The sequence below is a fragment of the Micropterus salmoides genome, unplaced genomic scaffold, assembly GCF_014851395.1.
Source record: "Micropterus salmoides isolate LMB-PRFRI ecotype aquatic unplaced genomic scaffold, ASM1485139v1 Ms_hic_scaffold_1, whole genome shotgun sequence".
NCBI classification, from domain to species: domain Eukaryota; kingdom Metazoa; phylum Chordata; class Actinopteri; order Centrarchiformes; family Centrarchidae; genus Micropterus; species Micropterus salmoides.
In genome coordinates, this window is record NW_024040040.1 from 61,966,117 (window position 1) to 61,979,131 (window position 13,015).

The window sequence follows — 13,015 nt, forward strand, 5'->3', positions numbered from 1 at the left end:
GTAATCATATACAATTAGCCTTTTTTTGTTCTTTTATTTTTTTTTAAAAGAGTCTTAAACAACACACAAACTAAACAACTAAAATGAGCTATTCTAGTTTCTGTCAAACCAGTATGCACAATGGAAACAACTCGGATAATAAAGAGTAGGTTTGAAAGTCCCTTTTTTTTTTTTTTACTGAAGGTTTACTGTGTTTTTCCTATTGTGACAAGTCAAAATGTCTGCTGTGAGTAAGGGAAAGAAATAATAATGCTATAATTTTAAAAATGGAGTGAACTAGTAGTGGTAGAAGCTGCACATTGGGCCTCATTTCTAATGAGGTTGTTAACCACTGACCTTAGTGAAGCATTAAACTGCAACATGAGGAAGAAAATGTGGTCAAAGTTCAAATTCAGAGCACGAGGATGAACCCGGCCTCAGAGTGCGCAACAGAAGCTGGCTCATCGTTTTCATCACATCTCATTTTAAAAGTTTGTGAAGACTTCATATGTTCGTACCAACGTTCCCGCAGACATAAACTAGATAATTTGAGCTTTCCATATGATAGAAGGGTCTGGGGATGTAAGGCGGCTTAAGCTCTCTGAGTTTAATGTTTTACGTTTTTATAAGTGTGATGTGACTTCAGTAAAACACTGTAAGGGGCAAAAAGTTTTACAACCTCAATAGAAATTTTAGCTGACATGGCTAAGTAGCAGACATTAATCATTTTTGGACCGTGAACACCTCAAAACTAAAAGCCTCCTGTCCGGCAGAGACGACTGTTCACTCAGAATCAGCTGTCTCTCATCAACCTCTTCATGTCGTTGAATCTATTTCCCAGCAACAGTCTCTACTACAAACATCTAGATGACCAAGTTTGAGAACCGCTGACTCGGACCTACTTTGTGTTGACCAAAACATTTCTTCAGAAACGCTTTAACAGAAGCTTCTATTGAGAAGGAAAGTGGAAGCAAATAGCTTTTAAAACAAAACCTGCCAGGTTCAGACCATGTATCAAGGTTTGGATCTGGATCATTTTGTTTTGTTGCATAACGCTTTGGGCTTGGGGTGGGTTATTAATTATATATTGGTTATTTTGAAATGTACCTGCATTTCTAGAGTGTAGTCTGTGTGTTATATCAGTGTGGTGAGGTAAGGGTCAGATGTAGATGACGTGTGGAGCAGATAACATGCTAACAGTGTGGGGGTGGGGGGGGTGCTCATATTATGTAAACTGCTGCCGTGAGCCATGTGGTGATTGTATACGCTTCTCATTGTTGATGGACAGTAAAAGGGCGTGGCTGTAGGGACGGCAACATCAGTCTTTTGTTCGGTTGGGCGACCACTTTGGTCCAGCCTGAAATTCATCATTAACTATTAGATTGATTTTTGATTGACAAAGAAGATGCAGCCATTTATTATTTAGCGGATTGAATATTGAAGCAAAATACTGGACCCTGAAGAACTGGATCCTGATGTTCCAGCTCTTCAGACTTTTTCTCTCTGCACCTGGGAAGTAAGCGAAATTCTGCCAGACATTCTTACTCTGCTTCTACACCTTTGGTCCAGAAAATCAAATTACAAAATCCATTTGCAGGCCTCTATCACATAGCATCTTTTATTTTGTGCATATTTAGTCATTCTGCCAGTCAGCAGCTGTTGGCTTTTAAAAACACATTTCAATTGAACTGTACTTCCACAGTTCTAATGTCCATATTTAAACGCCTCCAGTCTGTCTGAACGCTACAGTCACTCTCCACCCCCCTCTTTGTATTTATATCCACGGTGAGCTGCAGCGATACACTGTTTCAAGGTTGGCACCTGTTCCCAGACAACTCCATCGAAGCAGTGAAACAACATCTCTCTGCACGGCTGCGGGACAACGGCCAAATCGGACGGTCCAATAACTCCCCCGAACACCACAGGGTGGAAGTCAGTCCCAGTTAAATTCAGTTCAGTTTTACTTCTGAGCTTCTGGAAGGGTTGTAGTTCAGTTTCAGTAAAGAAAGGTTCCTGCTTGGACGTCCAAGATGGTTAATTGAGAACTATTATGGCTGTTTTTGTGTATAATTCAGGTCGGCGATTCAGTGGAGAAACTTGAATCCTCTAAACTGGGTGTGACTGATGTGGATCTTTGAAGGCCACTACAATAACAGAAACTTTAGACGGAAGTCTGGTACAAATATTTAGTGTCTTGGTACTAGACCGTGTCCAAATTAGAGCCCATCTGATACCCTTTAAGGACAATATCAGTCTTTGAGAGTAAACCCCTGACACCAATATCTGCTGATATTCTCTTTTCTTTTTTTTGTTGTTGTTGTCAATCAATGTTTTGAATATTTTAACAATAGAAAGAGATAGATATAAACTTCAACAAAACATGGGAGCCAGGCGGGACGTACATTTCTTGAATACTGTCCTTTGATTTATCCAGATATGTCAGCGTTCTCATTGTTTGCAGTGGAAGTGATGTGTTTCTCCCATTTTCTGGGAAAGGTCTCCCTTTTATTTCTTGAGGAAAATGTCAGTTTTTCCGTCACACGTCACACGCCTTTATATATCTTTAGTTATCACTTTTCTGCAGGAAACAATTAGAATTTTCCAGAGGGACAGAACCTTTTGTTAATCCAAAATACAATGTCTGACTGGAATTGCATAATCCAAAATAGCTCTAAGGGTATATTTCTTACAAAATGTGGGAATCTTTTTACACAACCAGAAATTAAACGTAACTATTAGTGTTTCCCACAGAATGACAGTGTAACGGGGGGACGTGACCTCACTTCAAAGTCTCAGTTTGTGCTGGGGCGCTTCACATTTATAACAGAAAGCCTGTGTTGCACAGTTAACTTGTTGCATTATGGGAAATGTAGGATCCAGCATTTGTGTTGGCCTCTTCTGCTTTGATTATTTGAGTCTCTCTTGTGAGTCCACACACACTTTGTGGAGGGGAAGTACTAAATCATCGGCGGACCCCTTTAACATCAATATGATCCCTCAAATTTGGATATTACAGACTTGTGACACGCATGTGATGTACTGAGGCAGGATATACAGTACAGGACTATAGATGCTGTTATTGAAGTTGATAGAAACGGTAAATAGAAGATTGCAGAAAATGTTGAATATTTGCTGAAAATTAAACTATGACTATAGTATAAGTGCAAATACAGTCAAAAGGTAACTTTGAATTTGGAATAGCAAGGGTCAAAATTCTATAAAGATGCAGATATTGTAACATTTCTATTTTTGCATGTCTGCCAACATAAAACTGTAAGTTGATACTGACATGTCCAATAACCAATTGTGGCCTCCCTATTACTTGTTTAGTCTGTCCTTCCAAAGACTAGATCATTTATTTTACTACTTAACAAATAAATATTAATTGTCCCAACTTTGAATTGAGTTTGGTTACCCGACATTAACAGTGTGTTTTTGACCGACTCAACAACTATAAATCCAACCACCAGTCCACGGATGGTGTTTAGTCAGCTTCTCTCTGGAGAATAAAATTAAAAGTAAATAAAAATAACATGTTTTCTGGTCCGATTCATCTAGCTGTTCTCTAACAGGTCTTTTCTCCTGTTTCTCTCCTCAGTATCGGATGCAGACAGCAGTGAAGGAGGCTTCCAGCTAAAAAAGGAACATGCCCTGCGAGTACTGGGCTACATCGGCTCCTGGACACAGAGGTCAGTACGAGTCAGCTGAGAACATTTACACAACTACACAAATGCAAACAGAAGAAGTTTTGACATTTGACTTTTCTTGGTCCTGTGTTTAAAGTTTAAGGTTATTCCAAACTGTAAGTAGCACCTGCAGCTCGTTGCTTCCCCAGTTCACTTATTAAATGATCTGTTGAGGGGAAAAAATCAGAACCACATTTTGACCTAATGTCATAACGGTACTCTTAATGATATGCTGTGTCAGAGAAAACACTGCAGGAAGTGCTGAATTTGCATTAACAGTAACATCACACAGTTGCTTTTTTTTTGGTGTTGCTTTTTCCTTTGGCGGGACTTTATCTCTACAAGTCAGCGTGGTGGGGTTTTCTCTGACCTGCCTTCAACTCTCTCTGGGCTGTAGGACTGCATGTCTTTCAGAAACACTAGAAAGGGAGAAAATGGCAAATATAATTTTAGACAAGCTGGATGGAAACCCGTCTTGAAAATGATGTAAAGCAGTGAGAAAATTCTGGAAATACGGGAAAAACTCGAGTCATGCTGGCTCATCACCCGCTGGGATGATCTTGTCAGGGGAAATGAATGACTCCTCGTTCCCTTCTTCAGCAACTAACAGTCCAGCTGCCCTCGAGCAAGGCATTACATGCGGTGAAGCCTGTGGTTTGGTGTGTATTTGACTTTACTGTGATGGTTACTGATGTTTCAGAGACGCTTCGGTAGATAAATAGATTTTTAAATTTTTATTTTAGAGTCCAATGTGCCCTGACAGCCGAGGTCATCAGACGACATGAGCGTTCTGACTAAAGATGACTCTCATTTACTTTGGTGTCTTTATTCATCCAGCTGGAATGTTTTTATACGTGGTGTATGAAGGATTCATGATGAGTGATTCTGCTGACTCATTTGTTTAAATTATACCAAGAAGAAATCCTTTTTTGGCCCTGCTGTGTGCTTTATTTTTAAGTGTATAACACTTCCATCTTCAGAGAAAGAAAAGAGGAAATTGCAGGTGACCTGATCTGTACTTTGATTTAAGTGATGGGTAAGAAGTACACTGAGACGTGGCAAAACATCTGTGTGTGAGTACACTCACACATTCTCGGTTCTCTTTCCTGAATGTGACAATAAACTCGAAGCTGCTCTTCGTTTTATTCTTCTTTTATTGTTTATGCAAACAAATTGGTAATTTTATCTGTAGAACTTGTGAATTCAAAGAAGACGATCAGCTAATCATGACGATGGCGATTAAAATGTAAGTTAATTATACATCTGACCCGTTTTAAACAGTCATGCAGTTACAAATTCATTCCGTTGTCGTCCTTGCTCGCCAATCATGCGCCTCCTGTTACGGTCCTACTCACCAATCAGAGCGGGCACAGGGCGGGTACATTTTACAACAACAAACGAAACCCATAGGAAAACGTGGGACAACGGCAGATGCGGCGGCCGCCATTTTGTCCGTCCTCTGCCTGGCGTCAACTCACTCTGGAAGTGTTTCAGCAGCGCCGCGTTTAGCTTTCCACACGCTGTTGATGTGTTGTTCATTTGTCCTTTCTTGTGCTTCTACTAAAATAACATCTCTCTGTGAGCCGGTTTGGTTGGAGCATTGATGCTTGGAGCATTTCAGAGCATTTTTCCTGCCGGATTTTGCTGATTTTGTTGATTTGTTCAGTTGTCGTTGATTTTTGTTCTTCTACCATGGTTAAGTAGGCTACGTAGTTCAATTTTTCTTTTGTCTGTTTTAACGGTGTTTATTGTTGATTGTACGATTGGGAGTCTGCACAGGGTGTTTTGATTTGTGTCTCATGTGGTAATGCTCCATGACATGTTTTTTTATATTACAAAATGAATATTGAAAATTAGTTTAACTTAAAAAAAACTGCAAATCGAATCAGAATCGAGATTTCTGGCGGAAAAATCCAAATTAGCTTTTTTTCCCCCCTCTATCGTTCAGCCCTAATTGGATGGGAATAAAATCCTATATGCATATTAAGTTTTTAAGCACCGTACATTTTGCCTCTCATTCACCCACCGATGGCAGTGAGCTACCATGCAAAGTGCTTGTAGCACCAGTAGCAATTCAGTGTCTTGCCCAAGGACACTCCAGGAACAGGAGGAGCTGGGGATCAAACCGCCAACCCTGTGATTAGTGGACGACCCGTTCTACCCTCCCATGCCAGAGCCCCTGTTTATATTACAAACCTTGTGATCCAATAAAAATTTAATCTAGGCTAAAAATGCATCTCATCTTGATGGGGGGGGGGGGGATCTGTGGGTGAGATTACTGTGTGTAAATGTGTCAGATGTCACTGTGACGAGACATACAGGTAGTATTGGAACTTAGCATTGTCTGATAACAAACTCAGCTAGACTAAACTATAAGTCTGTAAATCTAAAAGGTAATTGTTGGATTAATCTGTGCTAAAAATAATCACAAACTAAATCACAATGTGAGTATAGCTGAAGTAAACTGAATGAGGCTTTAAGGTTAAAGCAATATTTCCTGATTAATACTACAGCTCTTTAGCAAAGTGAGACATTAATTAATCTATCATAGTTTGCTAAAGGCCGCCTACATGACAAAGAGTAATTGCAACGACACAGAGGGTATTCCTGCTGATAACACTTAGATGTAACGATGTCATTTCCTGTGATTGACATGATAAACATATAGAATCCCATTTTCACAGCAGAAAAGAAAGAGGAATTTCCCTTCATTTATTTTCTATTTTCATGACTGAAAAGGTTTAGCAAAACAACAAGAAATGTCATAAATGGCATCGCACTTTTTATAGAAATACAATAAAATCGTAATTTGTAGCACCATAATTACAATACCGCTCAGTGAGATCCTGAAGTGACTGTTTTGGGAATGAAGCTCTTTGGCCATGTTGATGCCTCTTTAACATTTCCTGTTTCTTCTGCATCGTCTTCAGGCAATGTCTCTGCTGCTTCAAGGAGTACAAGCACCTGGAGGTCTTTAATCAGCTGGTCTACGCCCTCATCAACCTGGTCATCGCTCAGATCAGCAGCCTGAGAGACCGTCTCTGCAGCGTCCAGGACCACACCCATAAAGGGGACGTGTCTGGGGCCGAGGGTGTGGGGTCTGAATGGAGCGGGACAGAGTCTGCGCCTGGGCCCCTCCCTCAGCCGTCCTCGCCTGGAGAGGACGAACCCGTGAATGTGGAGAGAGACTCTGCCGAAGAGGACGCAGACACTCCCGACCTGAACCAGAATAAGACCCAGAGCCAGGGTCAGGTGGACAACCAGCCGTCTGAAGCCCAGACGGAAGCACTGGGGCCCGGGGAGGGCAGCAGTGGGTCCGGGGGTGGTGATGGTGGTGTCGGTGCAAACAGCAGCAATGACAGCCAGGACCCATTCAGCTCCTGGAGCACAGAGGAGAGGGAGAAATTACTGTTATGTGCCGCCAAGATCTTCCAGATCCAGTTCCCCCTCTACACAGCCTACAAACACAACACACACCCCACCATAGAGGTAAGGACAAGTCCCGTATCACACACCACCATGCCCACAGAGTAGAGCCTGACAAGTGCTCCATTTTTGAAGCTGATATTGATGAGTCTGAATAAAGAACAATGAAATGAAATTAAAAGCATAACAAACATATTTTCCCGTAAATTAGCTTAGTACAGCAATGAGAAATTAGCCTGAGCGAGACTCCCTGGAGTCTTGACTAGGACACAGCACCGGGCCGTTGGTCACCACGTTTGTTTGTGAACAGATTCAACCAGCCAAAAAATGTTGTGTTAATTAGAGAACGTTAGAAGTGTTAAACTTTGGATTTAAACATTCTGCTGATTCCCTCTTCTTCCAGTCTTTGTGCTAAGCTAGGCTAAACCCCTAGGTCTAACTGCACTGATGTTTTGTTGCTTTTCTGTTGACAATACCAAAACCAGCCTTGAATAACTTTGTTTCAGGATGCTAAAAGTGTTCTTGTCCCGCACGTCCTCTGAAACTCTGGCATCTCTGTTTCTTTCCTCCAGGACATATCTGCTCACGAAAGCAACATCCTCGGCTCCTTCTGCGACATGAACGTAAGCAATCTACCTCCCGTCAATCACTTTAAGGCCAGTTAAGACAAATGCTGCAAAAAAGGACATTTCCTGAAACCTAATTCTGAGAGCCATTGTCTAAAGATTAATCTCTGTCGTCTTGTTCTCGTGCTGGATGCATCTCTTTAATTTATTCTATCCTCAAAATTAGTTTTCTTGGGAAACGAGCTCCCTGCCCAAACCCGACAGCTGTGCTGCATCCAGAGCATGAGCTGGAGGAGCAGGGGGGGATGATGAAAACTAGATGTAGGCCTGGGGCATGTTGGGAATTGCTGTAACAGACGAGGACATCAGGGACCCGTATGTGCCTAACAGTGTCACATGACCACCGAAGAGACTCAGGTTTATCGGTCACATCTTCACTCAGCGGGCCCAGCATTTTGCGTTTTAGTTCACTTCTTCTAGCACTAGTTTTCACCGAGTCACCTCCTGTAACTTGTCTCAGATGTCTCTATTCTGCAGCAGATTCTTCGTCAAGTTGATGGCAGTGTGAAGATGTTTGTCAACTGGAAGTTAATATCTCAGTTACATTCAAAACCTTCTGTCAAATAAAGTCAGAATGACAAGGTTATTACTTACATGTCCCAAACTCCTGCCTTGTGTCTTCTCCCGCTTACAGCAGCCACACGTGCATAACATTTAGTCATGGAACTGTTTCAGTAAACCTAACCAAAACTTTGGGTTGCAAAAGCTATTGTGAAATAATGATTGTGATCATGATTTTGGTTTCCATCATCAGTAAGTAACATGAGGGAGCCAGTGTGACACACATGGGTTTGAATTTCTGCCTAGTTTCACTGTCACACTGAGCAAAAGTATAAAAGCAATGGTATGGTATAATTTTGTTCCGTGTATTTGGATTTAAATCATTAGTAAGGATGCATTTTACCCCCGTTTATTAATGATCAGTGATCAACTGTGAATGTTAAATATCCAAGATTAACTACCAGATCCAAAACAGTTCACCATTATTATAATCAATTAGTAAGAGAAGTAATTTGATTTCATACATTTGTTAGTTACTTCTGTGCAATGCCTCCATAGGTACTGTTACTGTGCCTGTCAAGCTTTGCAGTTTTGCCTGTGTAGCTCTGGAAAACTGTTTCTGTCACTCGTTTGTGAGACGGCGATTAAGCTTGCCGCACCTAAATTTGGAGTGCACACGTATTCAAGCTTTTATGGTACCTGAAACGGCCCAGAGCGAGCTGACAGGCAGGTTAGAGACTTTATCCTGTCAGTTTGTCTCTTTACAAAGACAAGTGTTGCAGTATGAGAGTCCTAGCTGAAGAGAGGCTGTCAAGTCTTCATGTTACGCGATACGAAAACCACATACAACATTATTTATCAAACTGGGTCGGACTGGATGACTATAGCGCGAGGACGCATATGTGACAACATTCGGTTTTCAAAATAAAGTGTCTTTACAGTATGGAAATAAAATTAATTGGATCATATTCACTGAAAGTATAAAACATATTGCATATGTCCGTTAAAAGTAAAACGACAACAATAAAACGTTATGGAAGTTATTTATTATATTTTCTATTCTTTGATTTAGGGAAAAACATAATAAAATAAAAATAAATTTTTTGACTTTTGTTGCTGTTTCATCACTATTTATAGCTATACAATAGTTAATGGTTAAAAAATTTATTAGACCACAACATTGTTGTCAAGTGTACATTTAATTTTGCACCAATTGAATGCATTTAACTTTAAAAAAAAAAAAAAAAAGAAAGGAAAAAAAAGGGGCCCCCAGAACCCCCAACAGGGTTCGAGGCCCACCCACCATAGTATCTTAAGATCCTGTGGGAAACACTGAAGTGTACACTGCTGCCTTGTTATTATTAACTTAAACTTTAGTATCTTCCAGTTCGGTGTGTTGTGAGCAGAAACCCCCCATTATTTTCCAGAAACCCAGTTCTTATTTTGTAATTCGGTTATTGCTGTTCTGAAATCCATTCAGCATTTCACTCATGGGGCAGTTCTTATTGTCTCCTGATCTCAGAAAGCTGATCCCCAGGCATCTGAGGATCCAGATTTAAATGTTGTCTGATGTGTAACTTTGTTCTGCTCTGTGTTTAGTGGCCCAGCTTGGATTTATTTGGTCCAGTTGACTCTGCTTACTTTTGTTTTTGAAATACAACTGGACTAAATGGCTTCATATGGAGTGGAAAATGCTCAAATGGAGTAGATTTACTATAACACTAAGACAGAAACTAGCATTCTTCTGTTCTTTAGATCATTTTGGTGTGAATCACCTTCAGATCCGTACAAATGTGTAGCAGATTATGACGTACCAGAAAAAGGCACTTCTAGATTACTGTTATCAAAGGCAGCCAAAGTCACATGAAACAAAAATAACTCTGCTTATGGTAGATGTTTTCTTGGAAAAAGACCGTTTACATGTTCAGTTTTTACCGAGAGGCAAAACTTTTTATTCAGAAGGACATTCTCGCATAGTTTTTGGTTCAAGTGAGTCAGTGTTGAGTGTTTTGAATTGAGTAGTCTTTGTTTAGCTAAGTTTTGTCCACATTTCCTGCCCTCTTTGGTGGTTTTACGCCTACATTATTACAATGTGCTGAGCCTCATAAAGTCCACGGTAATGTGGTTTCTCTGGTCTTTGCCCCCGACGCCGCTCTTTGTGTTCTGAGATAAAACATTTAAGAGGTCAGAATGATTTCAATAACAATGTTTTTGAAAGGAATGCAGTACCTCTATGTTAAATGAGCTCATGTGTATATTGTAGTTTGCCAAAAGGGTTTAGGGCTTAAAACTAGTATAAGAGCTGTTCTGGGTGAGTTGCCCTTTATTGGAAATGGTTTGGTTTCCTGTCGATGAAGTCATTGTCCCCCAGAGAGCAATAATGTGTCCCCAAATAGTCTGCTACCTTGATGGCTTTTACATTCCCACCGTAATAAAGTTTTCATTAAACTCAGGTGCAGGAAGGTTTGGAATTTAAGAAAAGGCTGTATGAAAACTTAAAGAACAGTTGGGCTAGAAAAGAAAAACAAAGCAGCTTTCACTGTTTCTACTGGCCAAAACAACTGATACACAACATAGAAATATCGGATGTACATTGATGGATACTAATTAAAATAAACGAGGTCCAAACAAGTTCACCGTTTTATTGTTAAATGAACCAAAATTGGCAATGCAGTGCAAAGACTAAACTGCTGAATAGAAGTAAATGTTGAAAGAAATGCTGCAGGTCTTGTGACAAACTTAACTTTAATCTTGCAGCTGAGTTCAAAGCAGCTTTTGACATGATTGTGAATTCATTTACAAGGTAGCGTTACCAAAGCACTGCCTTTTCACAGATAAACAACCAGATTTTTAAGGGAGGAGTTCAGTTTAAACTAATTGTCGCCTAGGTTTTATGCCTAAATGCAAACATTTGTGTATCCTCAAAAACACAAAAACAGGGCGAATAAAAATACAAATGTGCTTTTGATGTTATAACGTGTGTCTGATGTTGTCCCTCCTCATTGGCCAGGATGTTGAGGTGCCTCTGCATCTGCTGCGTTACGTCTGTCTGTTCTGCGGGAAGCACGGCCTCTCCCTGATGAAGGAGTGCTTCGAGGCTGGCACTCCAGAGAGCCTCCCCTTTCCCATCGCCCACGCCTTCATCACCATCGTCTCCAACGTGAGTCCACCAACCCAGACGAACACAAATGCTGCTTACTGCTGACTGTCACTTTAAAAGCCATGCTTTGGAAGAACTCCTTTTTCCATCATTTAGACCTAAAAGTGAACCAAAAACCAAAATCCAAACATGTAAGATTGAGAGATTAGTTTTTCAGATGGATTTGGAGGGAAAGTGATGTTTTTACCTGTTAAGGATTTTTAAGGACACCTAGCTACAAGTAATGAAGTTTAATACAACAGGCCTGCAATAAATCTCGCTTCATTTATTTTAGTGAGAGGGTTTTTCAACTTAATGGTCATTTATGAGGTTGTAGTTTGTGGCGCTGTTCGTATTTCATTATACTGGCAGATGTTTCTTACATTTAACCCAGCCTTATTGGTGAAAAGGGGGGGGGGGGACTGTATTAGCTTTGGCTAGATGTGCCTCATAAACTGCCAACTGAAATACTTTTTAATACTTTTTAAAACGCTCAACGTAGATTATCTCCTGTGTCTTTGTGTTTCGTGAGTTTGTTGTTAAATACTTTGTGTTTTTGGTCATGCCCACAGATCCGAATATGGTTGCACATTCCTGCGGTCATGCAGCACATCATCCCGTTCCGCACCTATGTAATACGGTGAGTTTACTTCGAACAGTCTTAACAGACTCTGCAGTTTGCTTTTATAAGGGAACAAAGTAGAAAGTTTTCCTGAGGGACATGCTGGTGAATTTAATTTAACAGCATTCTTAATCAAGCATTCCATACAACAAATGACAATAAGCCTACACGTATAAACATACAGACTCGGAACAATCGGCCAATCCTAGAGACCAAGAAAGAGAGAGAAAATATATGAAGACCCACTGAGGCAAATTTAACCTCAACTTAAATAAAATTTTAAAACCATTATCTTTGGAAATGTATCTCCTGCACATCTGTTTACATAAAGCTGCGCAAAGCTGAACATTTGTCAGATAAAATAAATTGAATCAGGACATTCAGCAGCCCCTCCATTCAACTGTAAGTAAAAAGAAGGAGAACATTTTTGCATATCAAGCCGGAGCTTCTGCACACTGCCACGGGCCTGCCTGAGTACCTGGTTTGTATATGACTGAGTAGCTGCCATTTTGTTGAACACCTTGCTTTTCTGTCAGCACAGCATCCAACCTCCTAACTCAGGCTGGAAGAAATGTAGCCTCTGCAGAGGATTGGTGGTGGTGACCTTTTGGATTCAAATTGGAACAAACCAAAATCTACATATGACTGCTGGGTCTTAATGAGTAACCTTCTCTCTCTGTGCTGCCAGTGCCGCTTTAAATGCCGTGGACAGCCGTCACTATCAGCATCTAGGTTAGAGGTGCACAATATATTGACTCAAAGTCCTTATTGCAGTGTCATACGGAAAATGTCATATGAAAGTCTGAGCTAATGGGTTCACTACACGCACATACGCCGTGGAGCATACCGCATTACGTGTGTGCAGACTTCTACAGTCACTTCGAGTGAGTAAAGAGGGAAAGAGAGCAATGAAAAGACAGAAAGTAAGAATATAGTACGGCTCAAGGAGACAATGCAGATCAGAAACGGGGCCCATCAACTTGTTTTTAGAATATCAAAATGAATATCGTTATCTCAATATTGATTATCAATGTTG

General features: G+C 40.6%; 1 protein-coding gene across 1 annotated transcript in view; it reads left to right on the forward strand.

Moving 5' to 3' along the window:
• Nucleotides 1-404: 404 nt before the first annotated feature.
• LOC119889907 (ubiquitin carboxyl-terminal hydrolase 34-like) overlaps nt 405-13,015 on the forward strand; it is a 40,834-nt gene continuing 28,223 nt past the window's right edge. The window contains 6 exon segments of the mRNA XM_038700858.1: nt 405-421; nt 3,552-3,668; nt 6,596-7,154; nt 7,664-7,714; nt 11,229-11,378; nt 11,930-11,997. Coding sequence (XP_038556786.1) covers nt 405-421; nt 3,552-3,668; nt 6,596-7,154; nt 7,664-7,714; nt 11,229-11,378; nt 11,930-11,997 — 962 coding nt within the window.